Source organism: Oryza sativa, chromosome 1 (assembly GCF_034140825.1).
Source record: "Oryza sativa Japonica Group chromosome 1, ASM3414082v1".
In the NCBI taxonomy this organism is placed as follows: domain Eukaryota; kingdom Viridiplantae; phylum Streptophyta; class Magnoliopsida; order Poales; family Poaceae; genus Oryza; species Oryza sativa.
Window position 1 is genome coordinate 26271395 of NC_089035.1, and position 26613 is coordinate 26298007.

A 26613-nucleotide genomic window follows, 5' to 3' on the forward strand; every position below is an offset into this window, starting at 1 on the left:
ACGTAGCTCGCCGCCGGGGAGTCCGCACCAACGTGCTCTTCTTCGGCTGCCAGGACACCCACAGGACAGGCGGCACCACCACGGCATCACCGCCGCCGTTTCGCCGCAGTAGTCGGGACACGGCCGAACTTACACACAACAACCGCCGTACGCCGCTTTCCTCCCTCCCTCCCTCTCTCCTCGTAAAAATACTTGCTCCAAACGCCATCCATCCATCCATCCACCCACCCACACACAGCCGCAATCGCCACCTCATTCTCCGCACGCAAAGCCGTCACGTCCCGCCACATCGGCATTTCGGCGAACACCTCACGCGCGCGCTCCTGGTGTCGGTCGTCTGCCTCGCGGCGGGCTGCAACGTCGTGACACGCTCCTCCTCCCATGGCCGGTGCCAGCGGCGAGCGGCCGGCGAGCAACTGGGACTGGTCGGACTATGACGCCGCATTCACTGAGGAGGCCGACGGGGCGATCGCCGCGCTGCAGGACACGGGCGGAGACGGGCTCGCCACCAAGCAGCTCCTCGAGAGGTACCACGCCTCGCCGCTTGCCCACACTATCCTCGCGCAATGGTACTTCGCGCACGCGGATCAGCAAAAGCCGACGAATCACCTCAGGAGAGCGGCATGGATGGCCCCGCGCTGCCTGCACATCGCCTTTGCGCTCGCCTTGGTGCTCATCGAGATGGGCTCCTTCGACGAGGCAGACATGGTGTGTGCCCACAGCCTCCTCGTGCCGGATCTCACCGACCCGGTGCACAACTTCATCTCCCCGAAAGAGCAGGTTGATGCCATTATCACCTCCAAAGCTCCAGAGTATAGATTGGGACGCGGGGCAATCTGGGCATTTTGAAAAAATACTCGCCACTTTCAGCCGGGAAATGATAAAATAATGAGCTCGGTGTCCTACGGCAAATTTTACAAAATTTGTAGTGTCCTAGAGCAGTTCCATGTTTTCTCGGTGTCCCTCAGCTAATTACGCGTTTTTTGGTTGTCCTGTAGCAAATTTTGCCTATTATAAAACGTCGGCAACAGCCTGACCGTTCGAAAAAAAAATCTCATGTTCAACTTCTAACACACTCGCAATTTTTTCTTAAAAATTATTTGGAGGATGTCTCTCCCCTCTAAATCACCTTGGAAAGGTTAATTGTTCTTTCTTAAATCAAGTTCGGTGGAATATTCCGACCACAGAAATACGACATTTTGTGCCAAATCTTGATCCAATTTTGGTCAAATTGCATTGTTTTGAATTTGAATTCTCGAAACCAATCTAAATTTCATTCGGTATTAACATTCTTCCTGCCTCTAGCTTAAAATTTTGCAGTTAAAACCATGCGGTGCATACCCAATTACAGATGATAAATATATTGATCCGATCCAGCAAAAAATATCCCGATGTACCAGTACCTCACTATACTAAATCGTTTTCTATAGTTGGATCTAACTCCAAATCGTTTCCTATCGTTGAATCTAACTAGGCAGAATGGCCATTGTTAAATCCTAGTAATCGAAAATAATCTTGGTACCAAGAGGTACTGAGCTATTTTTTATTGGATAGAAACAAATCTTAAATGTCAATGTTTAATGTTTCTTAACAATATCTGGGCTGCAAATGAGTCGAAATGACGACTGAACTAGAACCTTTCGACCCATATCCCCGCCAAAATGTAATAGAGCCGGACAGCCGGTAGGGATTGGGCCTGGATAGGCGCCAAAACGAGGCATGAATTGGGCCTGATTCGTACACACATTGGTAACAGAATAAGGCCCAGGTGTTGATAAGCCACACATCCTCATCTGGTACTCCATCGTAGTAGGCTGTAGACTTGTAGTGTACCAAACCAAGAAAACAAGAAAAAAAATGTTGTGTTTTAAAAGAGTGATTTTACAATGCTTGAAGAGGTACCGGGATTATAATTTGGGACCTCACGATATCTTCGGCACTATAAGTTCCGAAATTTGCATTAAAATTTTGGTAAATCTAAGTACTTATTAAGGACTATAAAATTACTTTTCAAAAAGATAAAGTACTTTAGCAAATTCTCATCACTCCCAGCGTATTCAACGGATTCGGCTATATCCATTTGGCCCTGCTGCAGTTCAGAATAAGGGTTGAATTTATTCAAATATCATAATATATAAGTAGAGACTATTTTTAGGGCATATACAATAGTCTTTATTAGTGATCTCTCTCTATTGTTATGCAAATAAATTTGATGACATAAAAGAAAGAGAAATGAATATGGTTGTTATGCATGACAACTGCTCAGAGTTGACTCTTAGCATTTATTAGAGCAAATTTTGTTGCATGGTGATGAAAAAAAGGAAAGAAGAGTAAGAAAAAGTATTTTTATATATTAATGATTATAGACCATATTGTCTCTAACTGTTGTAGGATGCTAGTCTCTAGATAATATAAATCTCATATCTAACTGTATCTTTGTACATGCACTTAGGTCGCCAAAATTGGGTTACATGAATGAGACGGCCGAGTTACGGTGATGCCATCTTGGCTATTTCCCATGGCTTCTCCGCTCTACTCTTGTCCCTGTTTGGATGACGCCGTCCAGACCAAGACATCAAAACGGGGCGACACTGTGAGGTTACGGTGTCGCCATTCGCCACAATGAGCTCACCATGTCACCTTGTCGACATTTCGCCGCATACAAGTCGCTGTGCGACCGCCAGGTGGGCCCCACTGTGAGCAGCACGAGTGTGGCGCGTATATAAATTTGTCGGATGGAGAGGCAGCTGAAGGTTTTTCGCCATGGCAACTGCGTCCTTCGACATCTGCGCGAAGGTTGGGCTCGGAATTTCGACAGGATACTCACAGCGAAATCAATACTCTGCTATGGCAAATGGTACGCACTCGTTTCGATTGTTCTGCCTTCTTCTGTTTTATTTTTTTTCCCGTATGTAGCTGTAGCTGCTGATAAACGTGCCATGTATTCCATCTCGTTCTTGCAAGCAGTTTCTTAGATGAGTTAAAATATGTATTCCATGTCAACTGTTCACTTTAGTTAGGTAGAACTTTCTTACATTATGATTAGTTATCTACTTACTCTCTCTGTCCGATAATAATTATCGCATTGATTTTTTTTATAATGTTTGATCATTCGTCTTATTAAAAAAAATTATAGAATTATTTTTTTTATTTTGTTTGTGACTTGCTTTATTATCAAAAAAATAATTTAAATATGGCATATCTTTTTTTATATTTACAATAATTTTTCAAAAAAGATGAATGGTCAAACGTTACACGAAAAAATCAAAGCGACCACTATTTTGGAATGGAAGTAGTACCTGTAGAGAAAAATTAAATATTAGTTCTTAAGTGAGTGTGGACCGAAAAAATTCCTTATTTATCATAAACACGTTTTCCAAACTTTTAAATGATATGTTTTTTTAAATATATAAATGAACATGTTCTTTCAAAAATCAAATAAATCACTTTTTCAAGTTTGTACTGATTAATACTAGACTAATCATTTGCTAATTGTTTATATTGTTTTACTTGCCATCATAACTCATGCCAAATTGCTTTTCCAAACCCACCATTAGCCGCTGTGGCAAGCTCAGTTGCTAGCTTGAGGAGGACTATACAAAGTTGCACACACGCCATGGTACTAACGAGAACTGGAAAATATGTTGACTGGAAAAATTGTATCAGTTCATATTAGAAACAAATTACTGTCAGAATGAGGAAAAACTCAGTCCATGCCACTAAAGGCATCAGATGCGAATTGGCGCTCCTTTCTCCTTTCAAGGAGTAGGCATAAACATAGGCTCTGCAGTAGTTTCATCTGAAATTTTAAGATCAGCTGAGGTCTTCCAAGAACCCATGTTCTTGGAAATCACATGTTCAAGCTTTAAAATGCATTGATAAAAGGCGGATATCATGGTAGCGGCCATTTTAAAATGCATTGATAAAAGGTGGAAAGAAAAAAAAAACATCTCCAAGTGTACCTTGGATTGTGAGAACGATAAATATTCTAACAAAAAATTTGAATGCTAGAACGACAAGTAAACTGAAACAAAGGGAGTATTAGTGAAGATTCAAAGCAGTAGTAAGTAACTAATTTGAATGTTCATAATGATGATATTGTAACATAAACAATGATAGAATATAAGGTTTAAGGTTAAGTTTTCATAACACACTATACCATTTATATTTCATTTCCGGAGTCCAAACATTACCGAATCGGAATAAAATGGTCCTTACAAAACGGGGACAACCTATACGGTCAAAAATCTCAATATGGTTTTCATTCATGTTTTAGGTTGTGTTCTTTTGGCAGTTGAGAACATTTTCCTAGCATGCAAAACGAAGCAATGGACAAACGTATGATTAATTAAGTATTAGCTAAAAAACTTAAAAAAATATATCAATATAATTTTCTTAAACAACTATCTTATATAATTATTTTTTAAAAAAACACATCGTTTAACTGTTCAGAAAACATGCGCACGAATAATGAATATAGAACTTGGGAAGAGGGAGTATAGAACACACCTCTGCTACCGTACGTAAAAGTGGCGTAGTGGTAGAGGCACTACTACAGAAAGTGTTTTTCAGTACAAGGGGGTTATTAGTTTACATGCGGGCGGCTTAAACCTTATAAATTTCTGTACGAGGGGGTCATACTATGGTGGCCAAAATCTATCTATTAACTTATAAAAGTAATAGAAAAAGGAGGCTCCAAGTTCGCTCTTATGACTTAAAAATTCTCACATTAATTAGAGAAAAATAAAAAAAAGAGTCCATATTAAAATACATTTTATAAATAATTAAAATTTAGAACTAAAAAAATAAGAAATATGGAAGAGAAGACTAGAGTCCATGTAGATATACAATTTAGAACTAATTAAAATTTAGAATTAAAAATAAGAGATTAAAACTAGAGTTTAGAGTCTATATACAAATATAATTTGTAAATATATAAAATTCAAAATTAAAAATAAATAATATTGTAAGAAGAGTCTAGAGTTCATGTATATAAAAAAAATAAAATGGCTAAAATTTGAAACAAAAAAGAAAATATTAAAAGATGGGTTTAGAGTCCTTAAAGAAATATATTTTACAAATGAAATAAAAAAAAAGAGTCCATATTAAAATACATTTTATAAATAATTAAAATTTAGAAAAAAAAAAGAAATATGGAAGAGAATACTAGAGTCGATGTAGATATACAATTTAGAACTAATTAAAATTTAGAATTAAAAATAAGAGATTAAAACTAGAGTTTAGAGTCTATATACAAATATAATTTGTAAATATCTAAAATTCGAAATTAAAAATAAATAATATTGTAAGAAGAGTCTAGAGTTCATATATATAAAAAATTAAAATAGCTAAAATTCGAAAAAAAAAGAAAATATTAAAAGATGGGTTTAGAGTCCTTAAAGAAATATATTTTACAAATGATTGAAATTCGAAATGAAAAATAAGGAATATTGAAAGAAAAGACTAGAGTCTAGGTATGCAATTTAGAACTAATTAAAATTCTGAGATAATAAAATAAAAATAAAAGTAGAGTTTAGAATCCATAAAAAATACAATTTTTTAAATACTAAAACTCAAAATTTAAAAGTAATTAATATTGGAAAAAGAGTTTAGAGTCCATACAGTAATATAATTTAGGAATAGCTGAAATTCAAAATTTAAAAAGTAAAAATATTGAAAAAGGGGTTTAGAGTCCATATGTCAGTGTTACGGTCCACCTTAGGATTTAGGAACATAAACTGACACATCACAGGTGGCCATCTTAAGCTAATGGGCCAGCCGCCCAGCTCGTTTCTATCTGCAACATAAGGCAGAAAACCAAGGCCTTGACATTTCTTTTAGGACACACGGGCTGGAACGGCCCCGGCCCAATTAATTAAATCCTGCTATTGAAAAAGGGTTCTGTAATTAGAGTTCCTACTACTATACATACTTCCGCAAGGTAATCTAGCACCCAAATCAAACTACAGCCAACGTGTATCATCAGTAGATTCCACCCCAAGATCGTGTGCCCGCTCCGATCGGCAGAACCTAATCACGACCAATCCGTCGCCAACACAGCCACAAACCCACAATTACGCGGCGGTGCATTCTCGTTGCTTTGACGGCTTCGCTAAACGAAAGATATTTACCGTGGCTAAGCAAGCCCTGATCACACGTTCCACACCTCGCAGCGCCACCACATCCGAGCCGATCGACCGGCCCAACCCCCCCGTGAGACAGACTCCAGAGGCCGCGAGCGGTGGCATCGTCATCGCAATATCAAATCCACATCCACATCTCCATCGAGCGATCCACCCACAACCTGCAACGGCGCGACCCAACCGCAAAGCCGCTCGCATTGAAACCCGCGTAGGTTGCCTTCGTTTTCCGCCCCGCGGCGGCCCATCATCCGCGCGCGTGTGGACCAGGACGCGCGGGCGGGGAACCGTTGGCCACGGCGCCGCGGCGCGTTATCGCGAGCCTATCCGCGCGCGTGTGGCGCGCTGGGTGGGTGAGGCGCCGAGTGGCCCGGATCCACCCGCCCAGCCGGGCCGCACGCCCCCCCTCGCCCCAGCCACCCGGCGCCGCGAACGACCCATCACCAGTCACGTACGCACCGCTCGGCGCTCGCTAGCTGCCACCATCTCCCTCCCGCTGTCCGGGGGCGCTGGTTGTCGGCACGCGGGGGCGCGGGCGTCTATTTGTTGCGCGCGCGGGCGCGGCGGCGAGACGCGTGTGTAGCTACTGCTATAAGGAGCGCGCCGTGCACCGCCTCTCACAATGTCGACCGCCGCCGCCGCCGCCGCTGCCCAGAGCTGGTGCTTCGCCACTGTCACCCCGCGCTCCCGCGCCACAGTCGTCGCCAGCCTCGCCTCCCCATCACCGTCCTCCTCCTCCTCCTCCTCCAACAGCAGCAACCTCCCGGCCCCCTTCCGCCCCCGCCTCATCCGCAACACCCCCGTCTTCGCCGCCCCCGTCGCCCCCGCCGCGGTACGTGCATTATGCATGGTCACGCCACCCCTGCAGCTAGCTGCATGCATATATACACGCCGCCCGGCACCCTTCGATATCTCAAGCTTTTTTGACACGTTCGGTCTCATGCTAATTTAGCTATAACAAGGCTGCATATACATACACGATACGTGCATGCACGCGCCTCGTGCTGCATTAGGCCCGACACATGCACGGGTCGTACGTAGCTTGCATTCCTGCCGCTCTCTCTAGCTCTACGTACACACAACATGTCATTTGGTTTTATCCATACCTGCAAACTGTGCAAGAATGGCTACATGCATGCATGCATGCACTGCAGTGTTATATCTAAGACTAATAGTCTAATACTGTGTGTCTAATTGTCCATACCTCGAAACATAGTTGTTTATGCGTCAATCCCACGTACCATCATCACACACACCCCGCAACTCGGCAAATTGTCCAACTAAGCACTGTTCCGTGACCACCGACTCTCTTAGTTTTTTAAGCAATCATTGAACAGTGTACAGCAAAAGAAAATGTATGTTCAATTTTTAATCAACACTGACAACATATAGGAGTATATATTGCATATTGCCCTTCTTATGCTTTTTTCCCAATTTGTTTTCTGTCAATCAACGTGCACGTCAACAAACTCTAAATAGAATATTCGGGAGGAGAAAAGGTTCCCAAACAGTTGGCCAATTATATTGTTCATTAGAGATAAGAAAGCGCTTTGGATATAAAAGATACCCCCAAAAGTCTTGAGTGGAATGAACAAAGCTCCAAGTACATTAAGAAATCAAACATCTAGGCGGCTTTTCCCTCAAACGATAAGGTAAAGTTCTAGCAGGGACAGATAGTGTTCGTTTTCTACTTTGTTTCTTTTTCGCTTGAGGAGAAGCGTCCATGATTTAGCTTTAGTAATGGACTGTCGAGTCACTATCAACTTCGTTATTTTAACAATTATATATTTTCCATTTTATTTTGAAAAATGATACGGAGTATTGTCTTTAGTTTCTCAAGCCATATAAAGATCATAGTATCTAGTATATACAGAAATGCTAGAAAGGTCAAGTTTGCTGTTTTTCTAGGCAATTTTTTATTTCTCCAAACATTAAAAAGGGAATTTCACTGTAAATGGTTGAACTCAAAATATTTTTTATATTAATTTTATTTCGTACGTGGTGATCTGACTTGTTGGGGTAACCAGTACAAGCCCTGATTTTTGTTGCAGTCAAGGTCAGGCTGAGCTTGACGTTGACCCTCACCAAAAATTGAGTGGTACAAAACCATTCAAGACCATTAACTGATGTTAGATGCACAGATGAGATGTCAACAAGAAAATCCACCTGTTATCAAAACCGGTTTGAAATGTTTCCTTAATATTTAGGGAAATTGAGCTTTCATTAATCAATACCGGCGAGGGTACATCCAACATGAAAATATATTTTTTTTATTTAAAGAGTCATATTGGGAATTAATTTCTATCAATTAAGCTCTACCAAAATTTGCCTAACAGTACTGAAATTCCTGGTTCATGTATACAAGACAAGCCCCAACATTAAAACTAGCTTGCAATACTGATTTGTCAACCTATACAGTCATACAGACGCATACCCGAAAGAAACACCTACTCTGTAGGAATATGCCTGTGGTTGCAGTTAACGGATTAGGGACCAAAACCTTCCCATCTTGTGGCGAAAAGCTAATTGTACCTTGCATGATGTACTACTAGTAGGGGACCTCTATGCCATTTGTGTTTAGTCAAGTAATATGGGCGCAAAGATAAGGAAGATTCCGCGAAAGAGTAGTTGGCCGATTGGCTCTTCCAGCTTGCAAAGCGACCTCTCGCCTTGCCGAAAACTTACTGTTCCTTTTCAGATCAGCCTAAGTGCCTAACTCTCCCGTTAACTGGGATGGCTGCATACTGATGCATGCAGAGTAGTTAGCAGTTGTTTTTGTCTAAGTACTGCAGATAGATGGATAAACAGAAAAACTAACTGCTGAGTAGTGACAAGATCAGTTCCGGATTAACGCGCCAGATTGCGCAAATCCAGCATAGATTGTGTAGCTTGCTCCCGTACTACTGGTACTGATATAGTAGTTATTCAGGCATATGGGATACTATGAAATGGTTCTTGGTCTCGTTTGGAGCTATTGTTTCTTGGATCACGGAGCCAGTAGCTGCTCCATGTACTTTGGTCACCTGATGCACCAGGCAAAACGGCTCTTAAGATGTGAGGATGCAGTAGAAAACTGCTCAACCTGGCAGGCATCCTGCTGACGCTTCCGAGGCCCAAACAGCGCAAACAACTTGTAGCACTTGGATCACCCCAGAATCCCAGATAAATCTTGCTGCTGGGTTCATGCATGGTGAAATCTGCATCTGATTTAGATAATCTTGTATTTGTCTTGCAAACAAATCCACTTTCAAGATTTGTCTGATGCGTGACATAAGTATAGTAGTAAGAGGTTGTCAATGTCTGCAAAGTAAGAGAGGAGGAGAGCTGATGATCGAATCAGAATTTTGTGAGGTCGTGAAGTTGCTTCAGCTTTAACTTCAACTATCAACAATCAGATACTCCACAAAAGAAGTGCCTAACGAGGCAACCCTACTGCTAAGTACTAGCACACACAAACACTAGATCAACCTGAACCTTTTTCCTTAGCGCGCACATGATTTAATCAAAACAACTGCCATTCTTCCACAATAAGAAAGCCGTGCACGCACACATGCTAGTTAGCTAGTAGTTTCATTTCTGGGATCAATAGTATAGCCGTCACGAGTCAAATTCAAAAAGAAAAATAAAGGACGATCCACACGACCGTTTATATGTGTATACACACTAGCAAGGAGTTGTTGATCATCTGGATGCATCGACTTAAGGAAAAAGGCATATGACCATTTCGTGTGACTAATCATACTCCCTTAAAATTAATCGATCTCCATTTTTGTAATCATAATCCTGCATCATGCAACCCCATTTCTTACTTGCTCTGCCAAAGGAAGGAAATTAAACAAAACCCGCAAAATTATGTTTGGCTGAACAGCATACCAAAACAGGGGGAGGGCTCTTGCCATTCCGATCGGCCATTTATTTTGGCCACAAAACCAGCCCCTCCATCCATCCATCGCTGCTATATTTTTACCTCTTTGCTAGCTGCTCCAACTCACCGCGTTCCACGTGGCGCATGCATGTTTGCTAGTGATCCGGGAGGCCGCGACGACCGCCAGCGAACGGAAGGGAAAAAAAAAAGTCAAAAACTAGAGCCGATCGTTTGATCCATTCGATATAGGGAAGATGAGTGGATGCCTCTGCCTCCCCCGCTATAAAAAGGCCCCAAACGGGACGCCATCGCCACCACCACCAGCAGCAGCGGCCGAAGCGGAAGCAGCAGCAGCAGCAGCGGCGACGAAGCCGTCCATAGATTCTTCTTCCTCCCCGTCACTCCTCACCAACAACCATCCCCCACCCTCCAAGGTCCGTCCCCCTGTCTCCTCCTCCTCCCGCACCATCCGTCAATACAGTTACTGCTCTCATCATCATCCATCCATCCTCTTCTCCTCTCTCTCTCCTTTTCTTGATTCATCCGTCGATCGATTCGCGCGGGCGTGGCTTCCTTTTTTGTTGGGCAAAGAGAAAAAAAAGGGAGATCCTTTGCATCCGCTTTAGATCGCCTTTTGTGCATGCCTCGCGTGGGCGCAGGGAACCCACAACGACGGCGATATCCTCCTCTCTCGCATATTTTCATGATGCATATGGGTGTATAAAAATTTTCACGCGTTTTTGTGTGCGTGTGTTCTTGGTTTGGGATTGGGATGGCATGAGAGCTGATCGGTGTGATTAATTATTTTTGCTTGCAGATGGACGCCGCCGTCGACCGCCTCAAGGATGGGTTCGCCAAGTTCAAGACCGAGTTCTATGAGTAAGCCCCCCTTGCCTATAGATGGTTAATTTGAGAAGAATTTGGGTAGCCGCGCGCGCGGCGTGAGATGAAACTGACATGATCACCTTGCTGTTTGTCTTTTTGTCTCCTCCGCAGCAAGAAGCCGGAGCTCTTCGAGCCGCTCAAGGCCGGCCAGGCACCCAAGGTACGCTGCTCCGTCCATTTCCTGCTCAAAATTTGTTCTTCTTTGTCTACTAGTGAGCCAACCCAGCCAGCTGGAGTTTTACGGTTACTCCTCCATGGCCGCTACACCGTCCATCCCTCAGCTCGCAAACCTCGTCAGCAAAAGAAAAGCCCCAACCTTTTACCCCCGATCTCTGCGGTTGATTTGGGGATTCGTGAACACACCTTGGCCCACAGATTCCTACCGGTCTAGATACTACTGCTACTCCCAGGTAGAAAGTACACGCATGCTTGCAACCTGCAAGCAAGGCAACCAGGCAAAGCATATAGCCTTGTGTTTGCCCATCCGGTGTACACTGTTTACGGTGCCCACAGCATATATGGCCATCAAGGTCAAACTGGACAAAAGTTAGCAGCAACTGGCCTGTCCAAGTTGCCTGGCCAAAGTTATATAAGAGGATGAACAGCTTGTCGCCGGCCTGTTAGGCCGGGGCTGGCTGATCAGTTATATACGAGGATATGATAAGTACAACCAAGATTATAAAAAGAGAGAGGGAGATTAGATTAGATTAGAATGCTCCATTTGGCAGGCGTACGCAGCGCAATCTTAATTAGTAGCTCGGGTATTGGTAGGCCAGGCAAAGAAGCTGCTGTAGTAGTGGAAATCCTTCCTCATAATGCACGCACCCACCACCGAAGAAGACGAGGCTCGCACCTAGTAACATGCAGGATTTCTTCACCGTCCCCCATGTGCTTGCCCATGTTGTGTTTCCGCCGAGATGTCGCCTTCCTCGTATAGGGTTTAGCATCCATCATCACTACTGTTTTCCTTTTGATTTCTTCGTTGCGTCCAGCTTAATTTTAGAATAGTAAGAGCAAGTTTAATAGTACAGCCAACTACTAACTCCAATTCATATATAGCTAATCTAGAAACTCATTCATACAATAGTTACATACTACACTACTAATACCTGATCCCACCTGTCATACACACACTGTGTCTTGGAGTCCGTGCTAGAGCTGGCTACAAATTTATAGCCCACTGCTTTTCTCTCTTTTTATTTAGCTTCTTAAAATATGTTTACAGCTAGCTTATAGCATGCTATTGTACATGCTCTAATAAGCTAATTAGGTCGTCGATCGAGGCTAGGGTCTCCTGGCAGCGCCTCGGTCTAAATTGGCGTACGTCGTCCTAACATTTGGGTACAAAAATTTGGACCGGCCGGCAACCTCGCTGTACGTGTTGATGAATTTCAAAGTTCATTTGGACACGGCCATTCTCATGGGGATACTGCAATGATGCCCAAATTAATTTGGGCGATATCATCGTCTTTGCTGACCCCACACAAGCTAGAACGTACCGTGAACCACAAGTTCTCTTTTGTTTATAGCAACGGAGAAGAAAGAAACAGTGGATAAAGCCTTGCAGCTTGATATACTCCATACTATAGCTGTAGCTAAGCAAAAGTATTTCCTGTACGACATGGCCCGGAGGACATCACATAATTGTGGGCCCAGCAATCACGCATTTGTTTGCACGTCCAACTCAACAGCCTTTAACGAAAGTTTAGGCGCATATCCAACCTTTTGCTTACACTACATTTTGGCATCTGCCTCGCTATACAGTAACTTGGATTGGCCAGCCACACGCATTGATGAGCAGGTGCAAAAGTCCAGCAGTTTGCATTACAACATGCGTACATATATACTTTATTAATATCAAATCTCCTCTCCCGGAAAATGATGGCCCCCATCCAAAAACATTAATCTACGCCGCAACTGACTGCCTGCTGCTGCTGCTGCCGTAAGCCCGTAATCGATCGGCCCCGGCAATTTGCTAAAGGGTGGGGCCTGATCGCCATGAGCATGCTTTGGATGCGTCAGCTCGCGTCTTAATCTAATGCTCGGTTATTTGGCCGTTTTTGTCTCCGTCGGCGTTGTCGCCAGTGGGATCGTTAGTTCATTAGGATTAGTACTAATCAGCGCAACAGTTATATGCCCCCCATGGGCCATGAACTCATACTCGTCCGTGTCGTGGGTTATCCTTGCGTATCCGTTCTGTTTTCTGGGTGGAAAAAGTGGTCAGGGAAAACAGAGCAGACAGGTCAAAAAGCTGGCAGCTTTGGGGGCAAGAGAACGGGAAAAAAATGTCAGATTCCTGTGGGGGTTGTGGGCACTCGGATACGCCTATCAGCATCTGCTGCCTCCTTATCGATAAGAGCAGTAGTGGTAGTACTAGTAGAACAGATGCTAATCGCCTAATCCTAATATGCTTATTGATCTCCTGATATGGCTGTGTAATCGCAAAATTACTACTCCACTACTAGTTAGTGTGGAGTAATGAACTGAGCTGATTGTTGGGACAAATGCAGTACATGGTGTTCTCGTGCGCCGACTCTCGCGTGTGCCCGTCGGTGACCATGGGCCTGGAGCCCGGCGAGGCCTTCACCGTCCGCAACATCGCCAACATGGTCCCAGCTTACTGCAAGGTAACCAACTTCATCGTACGCGTTTTCGTCGCCGGCCGGTCGATTGGTAAGCTAGCTATTCCGGTCGGTCGCCGCGGTTTGCATTGATTTTGACCCCCCTCGTGTGTGTGCGTCAACTGCAGATCAAGCACGCTGGCGTCGGGTCGGCCATCGAGTACGCCGTCTGCGCCCTCAAGGTCAACTCTCTCTCTCTCTCTCTCACAGATAGTGCTCTATTATGTCAACTATATAGTACCCGTTGCTCTAATTGTGCCGGCAACTTCACACACCGGATCAGAGAAAAATATTTTCGTACAGGCTGAGAAAAATGGGTCGTGTCTGACGCCAGATGGTGTGTGAATTATTTTATTGATCAAGAAGAATCTTCCCTTCCCCACATAATCCATCCAGCTTAGGTTTATGTAGGGTGTGTAACATTCATGGTGAAGGTGGTACTTGCGTTACATATGAATCTTGTCAAATCAAGCAGGGAGCATAATTAGCGCCTTTGTTTAGTATATTTGGACGGTGTTAGTAGGAAAGCACCGTACTTTGGTGAAATCTATTTTATGCTCATACAGCACATGTATGCGTAAAGTGTGCGTGCACGATTTGATTGTGGGGTATTGACCTGGATCGAATAATCTGCAGGTCGAACTCATCGTGGTGATTGGCCACAGCCGCTGCGGTGGAATCAAGGCCCTCCTCTCACTCAAGGATGGAGCACCAGACTCCTTGTAAGTTGCTGAACAAAAGAAAACTTAGTGATAGTACTATAGTATTGGCAACTTGGGCATAACTGTATGCAGACAAACAAAGGGTTGAAGAAATAAAAATGTTAGCGTGTCTTGATCATCGTTTGTTTCTGACTCGGGTTTGCACTTTGATTGGTTCAGCCACTTCGTCGAGGACTGGGTCAGGACCGGTTTCCCCGCCAAGAAGAAGGTTCAGACCGAGCACGCCTCGCTGCCTTTCGATGACCAATGCGCCATCTTGGAGAAGGTAACGCACGTACTAGTAGCATGACAACCACTATGCATAAATCAAAATGTTAAATGAAATTGGAACATCAGAATTAATTACATTCATAGGAAGGACAATCGAACTGTCTGAAACTTGCGTTGTCTATTCAATTCAGCACTGACTGAATTTCTGCGTCCCTGATCAAAACAATTGATCTGATGATCTGCAGGAGGCCGTGAACCAATCCCTGGAGAACCTCAAGACCTACCCGTTCGTCAAGGAGGGGATCGCCAACGGCACCCTCAAGCTCGTCGGCGGCCACTACGACTTCGTCTCCGGCAACTTGGACTTATGGGAGCCCTAAATCCGACCGTCCGTCCGTTCAGTTCGTCAGTTTACGCCAACGCTTTTGCATAAGTACTACCTGAGGATATCGTCCCCGATCATCGATGTGAACGCGTGGAGTACTACTACGTACGTACCGGATGGTTCGATATATGTGAATGCTGTATTAAGTAATAACAAGAAATATATCTCCTCTACTTTTTCCTGACGCGGAGTTGTACTGCCTATGATGCATAATTTGATCGCAGTGTGATCAAAAGACATCAGCTATAATGTCTTAATAATATTATTATGAAGAGTTTACCTTTTTACTACCTTTTACTCTGGTATTTCTCGCTGGCGCCAGCATTTTCTTTTGGTGTGCAAGATTGTCAAAAAGCTAGATATCGTGCAATTTTTTTTCTCATAAAAAAATAATACCAACCATCATCCACATGTACAATAAGGTTGTGTTCTTTCATGGGTGATCTGGTGATTGTGAGTGAGTTTTGTTTCGTTTTTCGCGCACACGCTTCCCGAACTACAAAACGGTGCGTTTTTTGCGAAAAAAAACTATAGGAAAGTTGCTTTAAAAAATCATATTAATCCATTTTTAAAGTTTAAAATACTTAATAGTCAATTAATCATGTGCTAATGGCTCACCTCGTTTTACGTATCTTTCCAATCTCCTCTATCTCCTCTCCTCAAACACAGCCTAAGAAGTGATGATAAGTAGATGCTATAAGAAGTGATGATAAATGCATATAAAGAAGAGAATAACTAAAATGGTGCTTCTATACATCACCCCTAACATGAGTTGCATTATATTCCAAAAGCAAATTAGCATCCATCCCTGGGTCATGCTTTAATAGCTATCAAAATTGTATCAATGCTTAATTCAGAACATAATTAAGGTTCATTGCTGTTGCAGGCTAATACTAACTGATTATTTGACTATATAGTTCTGGTTGTAATCGGAATATATATACACGGTTTATAGCTCAATATCATCTTTTTACTAATCAAAGAATATTTCGATCAAAACAATTTGCCACCTTTCAACATTTAATATATAAATTAGGCTTCTGCCCAACTATGCTGAATCGTGAAACAATATTAATCTACAATTATTAACGTGCTTTAGTTGTCGCATGTCACCAGTCATCTAAAATGGTCTATATATATATAGCATATACTCCCTTCATTCCAAATTGATCTACATATAGTTTTTTTTAAGGTTATTCCTAAATAATCTATATATTTGTGTTCATTCATTAAGTCTATTCGTTATTTGTGCACTGAAGTAAATAGACATTGATGCATGTATCCATGCACACAAATTTATTACCTACATACAATATCTTGATTTGCTATTGACTAGGAAATAGTGGGGATGGCGCATGCATTGAGTTTGTTGCTAGAGCCTAGAGTAAATATAGTATGAGAGAGTTATTAGCTTTTCTTGATCTTAGTATAACTATAAAATATGTATATCAATTTGGAATGGTGGGAGTACTATCAAATTCTCCACGTTGGATTGTTGGTAGGAGCTAAGTGGGTCTTTTACAAGTGCCTAGTTGAAACACATTGAATTGCACGATGGTACTACCTCCGTTCCTAACAGTTTTTAAATGTTCTAAGATAAACAAAAAGTTTACTGCTTATATATATTTAAAATGCAACATACACCTTACTCCCTTCGGTTCTATAATAATTGACGTTTTGGACAAGGTTGAGGTCAAACTTTTATAACTTTGACCATTAATAACTTCAAAAGTATTTAGTTTAAAGAAACTAGAACAACATATATAGATTTGTCTTTCAAAACACTATAATAAAAGTTAACATGCATTTATTTATTGTGTATATTATAATAGAAAAATAAGGTCAAAGGTATATTTTGTAGACCGTGTCATTGTCTAAGACGTCAATTAAAATAAAACTGGAGGGAGTATGAGTTATGACACGGTATCTCCTTAGGTATATAATTTTTCTTTTAGAAATATAAAGTGATTAAAGTTTAAATATAAATAGTAGCCGATAACAAGAATATGTATGTGGGAACAGAGAGAGAGAGCAACATAGCTTCAAACCATTGTGCTATGCTGGCTAAATTTAGGGAATTGGAGATTTAGCTGCAAATTCAGATGGAGTGCCATGTATACCTTTTTCTTCCTAGACTGTGGGCTACCACCTCAAAGGTCTCATGCATTTACTTCAAAATACTTAAAATTAAATAATTAAATTGAATCTGAAAAGGCATCACCTACAAGTGCCAATTAGAACAAGAACATCGAGTATTTTTTTTCTAATAAAAGGATAATATAATAGTAATTTGCTTATGAGTTTCATAATTATAGAGACCCCTTTCTAAACACTACTAAGTACTACCGTCGTCTCAAAATAAGTTCATTTTTGGTTTCTGTGTCCAACATTTGATATCTGTCTTAATTAAAAAAATTAGAAAACAAATTAATCACAAATAAAGTACTTTTATGTTTTATCATCTAATAACAATAAAAACATTAATCATAAATTTTTTTAATAAAATAAAGAGTAAAACGTTGTATCCAAAAACTGAAAAATGAATTTTTTTATGAGACAAAGATAGTAAGGCTTCAAACCAAAGTATCCTAAAACTAGTACAATTTGATAATAAAAAGAGTGACAAAATTTAGCTTTAGTATATGGGTTGAAAGCCTTAACAAAATGTGCCAAAATTTAATATTACTATATTCTGTTAGGGTTAATAGTGGCAACAAACCTTTTATGCCTCTTTTGCCGTAACAATTTACTGAAGAAAAAAAAGGGGAGAAATTTGATAGGCTCAGCAAAACCCCTGTCCGATTCCCGTTCCGCACCCGTCGGAATCCACAGTAGCACTCGTCGCCATGTCCGGCTGCCGCCGCCGCCGCCCCAGCCAACCCTATCCCGGCCCCTCGTTACTCTTCCTCGGCCGCCGCCGGCCGTAGCTCTGCGCCTCTGCCGCACTAACCCTCAACCCCACTTCCCTTCGGAAACTGATCTCCTCCTACTCCCCGGCCGCCGCGGCGCCGTCCACCTCCAGACTCCCCGCATGGCATGCCGGAGTTACATTTGGGGGGGAATACCAAATAGGCGAAGCCCCAACCTCTTTGGGAGCCAGTCTGGCTGGGAATGTGTTCTCGATTGATGTCGACGACGGCCGCCACCGACTCCCTGACCGCCTCCACCCCGCAGCCACGGCGGCGGCGGCGGCAGCGCCACATATACGCACGACGAAATAAGGTACTCGATTTTCCTTCTTGCGTAATCCTGCAGATTGATCCTGAAATTTATCCGCAACCTATTTAAATCCTCTGAAACCTATACGGTTTTCGTTATAAATGCCGTAAATTAAGTCAAGTTAACGTATCTGTTGCAATTGCAAACGAAGAGGTAGAGTCCAAGTGATTTTCTGATTTCACCCACGGGCCTATCTGTTTCATGGCTACTAGGTTCAGAGTTTGCCTCCTCATTAGTGCGCGCTTCTTCTTCGTTTGTCGCCGATCGTTTTTGTTCGTATAGCGACTCGCGGTCGCGGGGACGCATCGAGGATGGGTGCCTGCTGCTGCTGCTTCCCGGTCTACAAACCCGCGAGGGAGAACCCGATGCGGTCGACCAGAGAGTCACTCATCCAGCACAAGCCGAGGCCTACCACGCCGTACCATCCACCACCACCCCCGTTTATCACCTACACTGACAAGGTCGATTTCCCTTTCTCATTGTCGGTATGATCCTCCTGTTGTTGTCGCTGATGGGCCGCCCTTATGTCGTGTTGGCTGCTTGATTCTTGCAGGGCATGAACGCTGTCGAGCGCTTCAAGACTGGGTTCGAGAATTTCAGGAATACTATATACGAGTATTTTTCTGATGCCCTGAGAGTTCGTCGGTGTGTTTAATACGATTTTGTGCTAAATCGAATCTATTTGTTTTTGTCGGTTTTCAGCAAGAGGCCGGAGCTGTTTGAGCGGCTCAAGACTGGCCAGTCACCAAAGGTATAGTGCTGCCATCAGATTAATAGTTTTATACATAGATTATGAAACCTATAATTTGTTCTTTCCAGCACACATAGAATGCGCCGGCATAATTTGCTGTCTCTACTAAGAATTATGCCATTTGGAGGGTGCATACCTCACATTACGCTCTTTTGGTTTGTTTGTGGACTGAAGTCAAACTCGACTAAGGAATTCTGATGGGAACAGCTCATTACCATTGTGACCATTGAGCAATATATATTGATAAAAAAAATAGTTGACAAAATTTTCATCTTCAGTACAAAGTACTAGTGGAATTTCTTCAAAATTCTACATTAGAGGAACTAACATGAACAAAAGCACAGAGCGGCTTACTATAGATGACCAATGACATGGTTCCTGCATATGTTAACTTTTTTTTTTTTTGAAGGACAGACCCGTCTAAATAAATGAATATTTTTGTTTTCTTATTCTATTAGCTTGCTTAGGTTCTAAGTTTTTTCCTTTATGACTTGCGTGAGAAGGGCTAGAGATGTGATTTCTAGTGCTGTAGAGTGTCATGTGGGGAATGCACTACGTCCGCAGGCGCAAGGATCAGCGACAACAGCAAAACGGCAAACAGTAGATATGCAGGATTTGTTTTCGTTTGTTTCAGAGTCTGTTAAAGTTTGTTAGTTTGATCTTTATCTCTAAGAGTTTGTTAGATGGCATTGTAATCTTTACTTAAAGGGCCAGTATGGCGCATGGAATAAACAAGCAATCAGAAAACCAATCTATCGCTCCTTTCCTGCCTTGCTAGTGCGGCGCCGGTCACGGCACCTCCGCGCCGGCGAGGTCCAGGACCACGCCCGGTTACTTCGTTCAAATACTCCCTTCGCCGTAACCCTCCTTCCAATCTCCTAGCCCGTGACAACTTGGTATCAGATTCCTCTGGTTCCGATCCAATGGCCTCTACTCAGAATCAACTCGATGAAATCGCGAAGAACCTCACCTCCATGGCGGCGCAAATCTCCGATCTCGCCAGGAAGATGAGCACCTTGGAGCCCCTCGTGCCGCTCGCGGCAAAACTCGACAAGCTGCCTGATCGCGTCACGCAGGTGCAGGCGTCCGCCTTCGAGTACTCGGAGCAAGTCCGCGCTCTCAACCTCGCCGTCGAGCGCGTCGAGGCTTCCCAGCGCGCGGCCACGACGAACCCTTCTGGCTTGGTCTCACGTCAGCCACGCGACAACACACCGCCACAAGATGACGCTGACGCACGCTCGCGACGCGACCAACACGGCGACGACACCGCGATCGACAACAGCTTCCTTCCTCGCGCCAAACTCGAGTTCCCGACGTACGACGGCAAGGGCGACCCGCTGCCATGGCTGAACCGCTGCGAGACCTTCCGCGGACAGAAAACGCCGGAGACACGCAAGGTGTGGTATGCCTCATTGCATCTAATCGGGGACGCCCAGTTGTGGTATTACAGGATTGAGCTCAATTCTGGCGAACCGTCGTGGCGGAGGTTCGTCCAGTTGGTGCACACTCGTTTCGGGCCACCCATGACGGACAGCCCGCTAGGCGAGCTCACGGCCCTGCGTCGCACTGGCACGGTGGAGAACTACGTCAACAGTTTCCTCGCCTTGGCGTGCCGCGACGTCGAGCTATCCGAGTCCCAGCAGGTTCAGCTCTTCACGGCTGGCCTCGTCAACCCGCTCAAGACTGATGTCGCCCTCTGCCGCCCGCGATCGCTGGACGACGCCATTATGCTGGCACGCGCGTACGAGCAGCGCGCCACCCTTGGCCCGACTGATCCATCCGCGCCGCGCACGGGACGAGTGCCGCGGCCTTCACTGCCGGCGTCGTCGGCCGCATCCGCATCTGCATCGACCACTTCGGCTGATGTTGCCGCATCGACCGCTGCTGGCAAGCAGCCCCTGGTGTCGGCTCTGCCCCGCAAGCGACTTTCTCCAGCCGAGATGGCCCAACGACGCTCCGAAGGGCTATGCTACAATTGCGACGAGAAGTACGTCGCAGGCCACCGGTGCAAGAAGTCGTTCGTGATCGAGGTTATCAGTTTCCCGGAAGACACCGGGGACGAGGAGGACTCCACGCCAGAAGCACACGCCATCACCCTCGACGAGCCGAGCATCTTCCTCCACGCCCTGGCTGGTATCTCTGCTCCTAAGTTCAATACTATCAAGGTGTGGGCTCGTCTCGGCTCGCAGGAACTCGTCGCCCTCCTTGACTCCGGCTCAACACACAACTTCATCAACGATGCCATCGCGCACCAGGCTAGCGTCCCTCTACAGCGCCGCCCCGGCCTCAGCGTAGCCGTGGCCAATGGAGATCGCGTGCCGTCACCGGGCAGGTGCCCGCCACAGCGCGTCTCCATCGGCTCGCACGAGTTCGACATCGACTTCTATGCACTCCCGCTTGGCGGCTACGACATTGTGCTAGGTGCACAGTGGCTCGGCACCCTCGGACCGACGCTATGGGATTTTTCTCGACAATCCCTCGCCTTCGGACCCGCCCACGACCGCGTCACGTGGACAAGTATCGACGCCGCACCGGCGCCCGCCCTTGCTGCCGCCATCGACGGTCAGCCGGGCGACCTCATGACCGATCTGCTCGACGTCTTGAAAGACCTCTTCACCGAGCCGCACGGACTACCGCCAGAACGCCATCTCTGCCACCGCATACGACTGGAGGCAGGGGTATCGGCTGTTGCGGTGCGCCCGTATCGGTACGCGCACATCCAGAAAGATGAGCTCGAGCGACAGTGCGACGATATGCTCCGCCACGGCGTCATCCGGCCCAGCTCGTCGGCATTCTCGTCCCCGGCTTTGCTGATCAAGAAGTGCGACGGCTCCTGGCGCTTCTGCGTCGACTACCGCGCCCTCAACGACAAGACCATCAAGGATAAGTTCCCGATCCCGGTCGCCGAGGAACTCTTCGACGAGCTGCGCGGCGCCAAATTCTTCACCAAGTTGGATATGCGTTCCGGCTACCACCAAGTGCTGATGCATCCGGACGACGTGCACAAGACGGCGTTCCGCACCCACCAAGGCCTCTTTGAGTTCTTGGTGATGCCCTTCGGACTCACGAACGCGCCGGCGACATTCCAAGCCTTGATGAACGACGTGCTGCTTCCGTTCCTCCGCCGGTTCGTGCTCGTCTTCTTTGATGATATTCTAATATACAGCTCGTCTTGGTCGGAGCACCTCCGCCATGTACGCACGGTGTTGCAAACGCTGCAAGATCATTGCCTCCACCTCAAGCGCTCCAAGTGTGAGTTCGGCCTCACCTCCGTCGCATACCTGGGGCATGTCATCTCCGGGGACGGTGTGGCGATGGACCGTAGCAAGGTCCAGGCTGTGCTGGACTGGCCGGTGCCCAAGACGGTGCGCGCTGTTCGGGGCTTCTTGGGCCTCGCCGGCTACTACCGCCGCTTCATCCGCGACTTCGGCGCTATCGCCGCGCCACTGACGGCGCTCCTCCGTAAAGAGGGGTTCCGTTGGTCCGACGAGGCGGCAGCGGCGTTCCGCAAGCTGCAACACGCTTTGACGGCGGCGCCAGTCCTTCAACTTCCGGATTTCAACCGCGACTTCATCGTCGAATGCGACGCGTCGGGTACGGGCCTTGGCGCCGTGCTCCACCAGGGCGGCGGTCCAGTCGCGTTCTTCAGCATGCCCATCGCCCCCCGTCACGCCAAGCTGGCCGCCTACGAGCGCGAATTGATCGGCCTCGTCAAGGCGGTCCGTCACTGGCGACCGTACCTCTGGGGCCGCCGCTTCATCATTCGCACGGACCATTATAGCTTGCGGTTCCTGCTCGACCAACGCCTCTCGACCATTCCACAGCATCATTGGGCGAGCAAGCTGCTGGGATTCGATTTTGCCGTCGAGTACAAGCCTGGAACGGCCAATGTCGTCGCCGACGCCCTATCTCGCCGCGACGAACACTTGGCTGAAGCGTTTGTTCTATCGGCGCCGCACTTCTCGCTGCTCGACGACGTTCGCCGCGAGGTTGCCTCTACTCCATCCCTGGCAAGCCTCCGCGACGACATCATTCGCGGCGCTAAACCCCCGCCGTGGGCATTCAAAGATGGACTGATCGTACTCAAGGATCGGGTGTTTATCCCGGAGTCGTCACCACTGCTACCCGCGGTCCTGGAGTTGGCGCACGGCCACGGCCACGAAGGAACCCAGAAGACCATGTTCAGGCTCCGCGCCGATTTCCATGTGCCACGCGATCGCGTGCTCGTGCAAGATTTCGTGCGCGCCTGCCTCACATGCCAACGGAACAAGACAGAACATCTTCAGCCCGCCGGTCTTCTCCAGTCCCTCCCGGTGCCGTCCGCGGTGTGGGCTGACATCGCTATGGACTTCGTTGAGGGCCTTCCTCGCGTCCATGGCAAGACGGTGATCCTCACGGTGGTGGACAGGTTCTCCAAGTTCGCTCATTTCATCCCGCTGTCACATCCATACACGGCAACCACGGTGGCGGCAGCATTCTTCGGCGACATCGTCCGTTTACACGGTGTGCCGTCCTCCATCGTCAGCGATCGGGATCCCGTCTTCACCAGCAAGTTTTGGACGGAGTTGTTTCGCCTCGCCGGGGTTCAGCTGAATCTGACTTCAGCGTTTCATCCACAGTCTGACGGCCAGTCCGAGGTCACCAACAAAATCATTGCAATGTATTTGCGCTGTCTCACAGGAGATCGTCCTCGTCAATGGTTGAGGTGGCTTCCGTGGGCGGAGTATTGCTACAACACGTCATATCAGGCTTCGCTGCGGACGACGCCTTTCCATGTAGTCTATGGCCGCTCACCGCCGAGTCTGCGTTCTTATGAGCCGGGGAGTACATGCTTGCCAGCCGTTCAGCGCTCGATGCAAGATCGGGATCAGTTTTTGGTAGCCATCCGTGATCGGCTGGAGCAGGCACAGCAGGTGTACAAGCAGGCCTATGACAAGAAGCATCGGGAGTTGAATTTTGATGTGGGCGATTGGGTTTGGCTGCGCCTTCTGCATCGGCCGATGGCGTCGCTCGACACGAGGGGCCGTGGCAAGCTGGGGCCTAAGTTCTATGGTCCCTACCAGATCGTCGCTTGCATCGGGTCGGTCGCTTATCGTCTTCGCCTTCCGCCAGGAGCTCGTCTGCACGACGTTTTCCATGTGGGACTGCTTAAACCGTTTCGGGGTGAGCCGCCAAGCACTCTGCCTCCGTTGCCGCCGACGCAGCATGGTCAAGTCTGTTTGGAACCACAGTCAGTCTCCCGCAGTCGTTTGGCTCGAGGAGTCCGTCAAGTCTTGGTTCAGTGGAAGAACAAGCCGGCGGCAGACGCATCGTGGTTGTCGCTGGATGAATTCCGTGCATTATATCCGGATTTCCAGCTCGAGGACGAGCTGCTTCTCGAGGGAGGGAGAGATGTCATGTGGGGAATGCACTACGTCCGCAGGCGCAAGGATCAGCGACAACAGCAAAACGGCAAACAGTAGATATGCAGGATTTGTTTTCGTTTGTTTCAGAGTCTGTTAAAGTTTGTTAGTTTGATCTTTATCTCTAAGAGTTTGTTAGATGGCATTGTAATCTTTACTTAAAGGGCCAGTATGGCGCATGGAATAAACAAGCAATCAGAAAACCAATCTATCGCTCCTTTCCTGCCTTGCTAGTGCGGCGCCGGTCACGGCACCTCCGCGCCGGCGAGGTCCAGGACCACGCCCGGTTACTTCGTTCAAATACTCCCTTCGCCGTAACCCTCCTTCCAATCTCCTAGCCCGTGACAAGAGTAGGTCTCCACAAAAAAAAAAGGCCCAAAATCGGCACCACATTTTTTGAGAAATGTTTCCTCATAAGTCATAACTGAGTGATTTGCCGATCCATGATTTATTTGGTATGATTGTCTCCGTTTTGATTTGGCCTGGATTAATTGTTCTTTCTTGCAGTACATGGTTTTCTCGTGTGCTGACTCACGTGTGTGCCCAACACTGACCTTCGGTCTACAACCTGGTGAGGCCTTCACTGTCCGTAATATTGCCAGCATGGTTCCAGCCTATGACAAGGTTCATGTTTATGTACATTATATCTTGTCTTTCTTCATGTACTAGTCAGTAACTTTGGCCTGTGTATTCCAGGTGTAAATTACTAAGCCCCGTGTTTTCATGTTGATTGCAGAGAGGGCAGTGCAGCATTGGGTCAGCCATTGAGTATGCTGTGGTTGTCCTCAAGGTCACATCTTCCTTGCGAATAATTAATGTCCTTCTAATCTAAGTCGCATGTTTTTTTGGTTTAGGAATAGAACGGCCTCATGATATTTTGCAGTTAACTTGTATTAGTTATAGAAAAGGAGAGCAGTGGATATCGTAGTATCACCTGCAATAAAGGCACATCCCCATTATGTCGAAGTCATAAACCTAACTGGTGCACTTGTAATGTGATAAGTGGATAAATTATTACCCAATTTCGTGATGACATCATACACAAGACCTTTGTTTGGAAAAGGAGATTAATTCCTGTTTCACTTACCCTTCTCTAATTTGTTCTAGAAATTATCCCATAGAAGTAAAGAAGAATCTTGCGTCCCTTCAAGGGCATGTGTAGGCTCTCTCTTTCATTTGGAAAGCATCCTGTCAAATGCAAATGGGTTTACCATTAGGTTTTGTCGGGGCAATGTATACACAAATCAAGTACCCCTGGTATGATTTAGGGAGTGAACTTCTGTTTTGCATTTCGAAACTGTATGTTCTTTGAAAGTTTTAGAAAGAATGTGCATACACATAGCAGTGCTAGATATTTGTGCGACAACCATCATACAGTCCACTTACTTCCATATTATGAATAATAGAGTCTGTAACATTCATCATGTGTTAAATGATTCTAGCATGGACGAGTTAGCTTTCAGATTATAGCTGTAATTCGGAGTTCTGTAGAGCACTATAGCTGAACTCCGTTAGCTGTATTTATTCTCATTTAAAGTGCCCAAATGGATATGGAAGAATTCCACTCTAGAATAAATTTGGTGAACTCACACATTCGCCCCTTCAACAGTTAACAAGGATCTTATTATTCTCCATGAAAGGCACATGTTGACAGACATCCATTTGGCAGGTTGAATGTATCATTGTGATTGGTCACAGCTGCTGTGGTGGAATCAAGGAACTCCTCTCTCTGAAGGAAGATAGACCTAACACCTTGTAAGTGAACATATCCATACTCGGTTCAAGTTTTTTATATGCTGAAAGCAGTCAAAGGATTCAGATAAGACCATACTTACATGTCCAGGAAGAATCTGTCCCACCCAAACAAGGCCAAGAAGGAAGAAACATTTTAAAATTTAAAATAAAATTACTGTTGTATAAATACGCTTCTTTCACCTATCCCTTTTTGCAATCTCATTTTTGTTTGATTACCTAGCCACTTCGTTGATGACTGGGTCAAGATTGGTCTGGCTGCGAAGAAGAAGGTCGAGAGAGAAAACATGTTACTGCCTTTTGACGACCAATGCACCGTGCTGGAAAAGGTATTATTGCTTGGAACAACATTATATTATTTCTAGTAGAATTGAATTGTGAGTCTTGGACTAAGGGTTCACTGCTTTGACCCACGGACATTGAGCAAAGCGGGCTAAAATTCCCTCACGCCGATATTTGCTTATCTGAATAATGTTAGGTTTGCAAGTTAACTCCCATGGAACTGAGCTTTACTGTGTGGATGTAACTTTTTTAAGATAATGGAAATGGTTTACATTTTCGGGTCTTCCGTGTTCGTCGATAGCGACACATCCAATAAGTGTTTGGGTGAGCTACAGAGTGACAATAGATTTTAAGTTGAATATTAGCATGCTAAATATTA

At 45.6% G+C, this 26613-nt stretch overlaps 2 protein-coding genes across 4 annotated transcripts; both read left to right on the forward strand.

Moving 5' to 3' along the window:
- Positions 1 to 2767: 2767 nt before the first annotated feature.
- Positions 2768 to 15118, forward strand: LOC4326583 (carbonic anhydrase, chloroplastic). 3 transcript variants are annotated; one of them, XM_015761777.3, is made up of 8 exons: positions 2768 to 2857; positions 10823 to 10884; positions 11002 to 11050; positions 13401 to 13517; positions 13640 to 13693; positions 14148 to 14233; positions 14393 to 14498; positions 14689 to 15118. In XM_015761777.3, the coding sequence occupies exons 1-8, from the start codon at positions 2855 to 2857 to the stop codon at positions 14821 to 14823; spliced, it is 612 nt and encodes a 203-aa protein (XP_015617263.1). In that variant the 5' UTR covers positions 2768 to 2854; the 3' UTR covers positions 14824 to 15118. The 3 variants fall into 3 exon arrangements, with proteins under 3 accessions (XP_015617263.1, XP_015617238.1, XP_066167856.1); XM_015761752.2 differs by lacking the exon at positions 2768 to 2857 and adding an exon at positions 6390 to 6972; XM_066311759.1 differs by lacking the exon at positions 2768 to 2857 and adding an exon at positions 10285 to 10439.
- A 2791-nt stretch (positions 15119 to 17909) lies between these two features.
- LOC9266472 (carbonic anhydrase, chloroplastic) lies at positions 17910 to 26517 on the forward strand. The gene is made up of 8 exons (XM_026027371.2): positions 17910 to 18050; positions 18260 to 18508; positions 18601 to 18662; positions 18750 to 18798; positions 24708 to 24824; positions 24937 to 24990; positions 25870 to 25955; positions 26176 to 26517. The coding sequence occupies exons 2-8, from the start codon at positions 18359 to 18361 to the stop codon at positions 26315 to 26317; spliced, it is 660 nt and encodes a 219-aa protein (XP_025883156.2). The 5' UTR covers positions 17910 to 18050; positions 18260 to 18358; the 3' UTR covers positions 26318 to 26517.
- The last annotated feature ends 96 nt before the right edge of the window (positions 26518 to 26613 follow it).

Bases quoted from the DNA above. Each gene is read 5' to 3' on its own strand.
- LOC4326583 (XM_015761752.2), top strand. From the start codon at position 6,763: ATGTCGACCGCCGCCGCCGCCGCCGCTGCCCAGAGCTGGTGCTTCGCC. The intron at 6,973-10,822 runs GTACGTGCATTA...TTTTGCTTGCAG, and splicing joins CCCCCGTCGCCCCCGCCGCG to ATGGACGCCGCCGTCGACCG. The intron at 14,234-14,392 runs GTAAGTTGCTGA...TGATTGGTTCAG, and splicing joins GATGGAGCACCAGACTCCTT to CCACTTCGTCGAGGACTGGG.
- LOC9266472 (XM_026027371.2), top strand. From the start codon at position 18,359: ATGGGTGCCTGCTGCTGCTGCTTCCCGGTCTACAAACCCGCGAGGGAG. The intron at 18,663-18,749 runs GTATTTTTCTGA...GTCGGTTTTCAG, and splicing joins TTCAGGAATACTATATACGA to CAAGAGGCCGGAGCTGTTTG. The intron at 24,825-24,936 runs GTTCATGTTTAT...TGTTGATTGCAG, and splicing joins TGGTTCCAGCCTATGACAAG to AGAGGGCAGTGCAGCATTGG.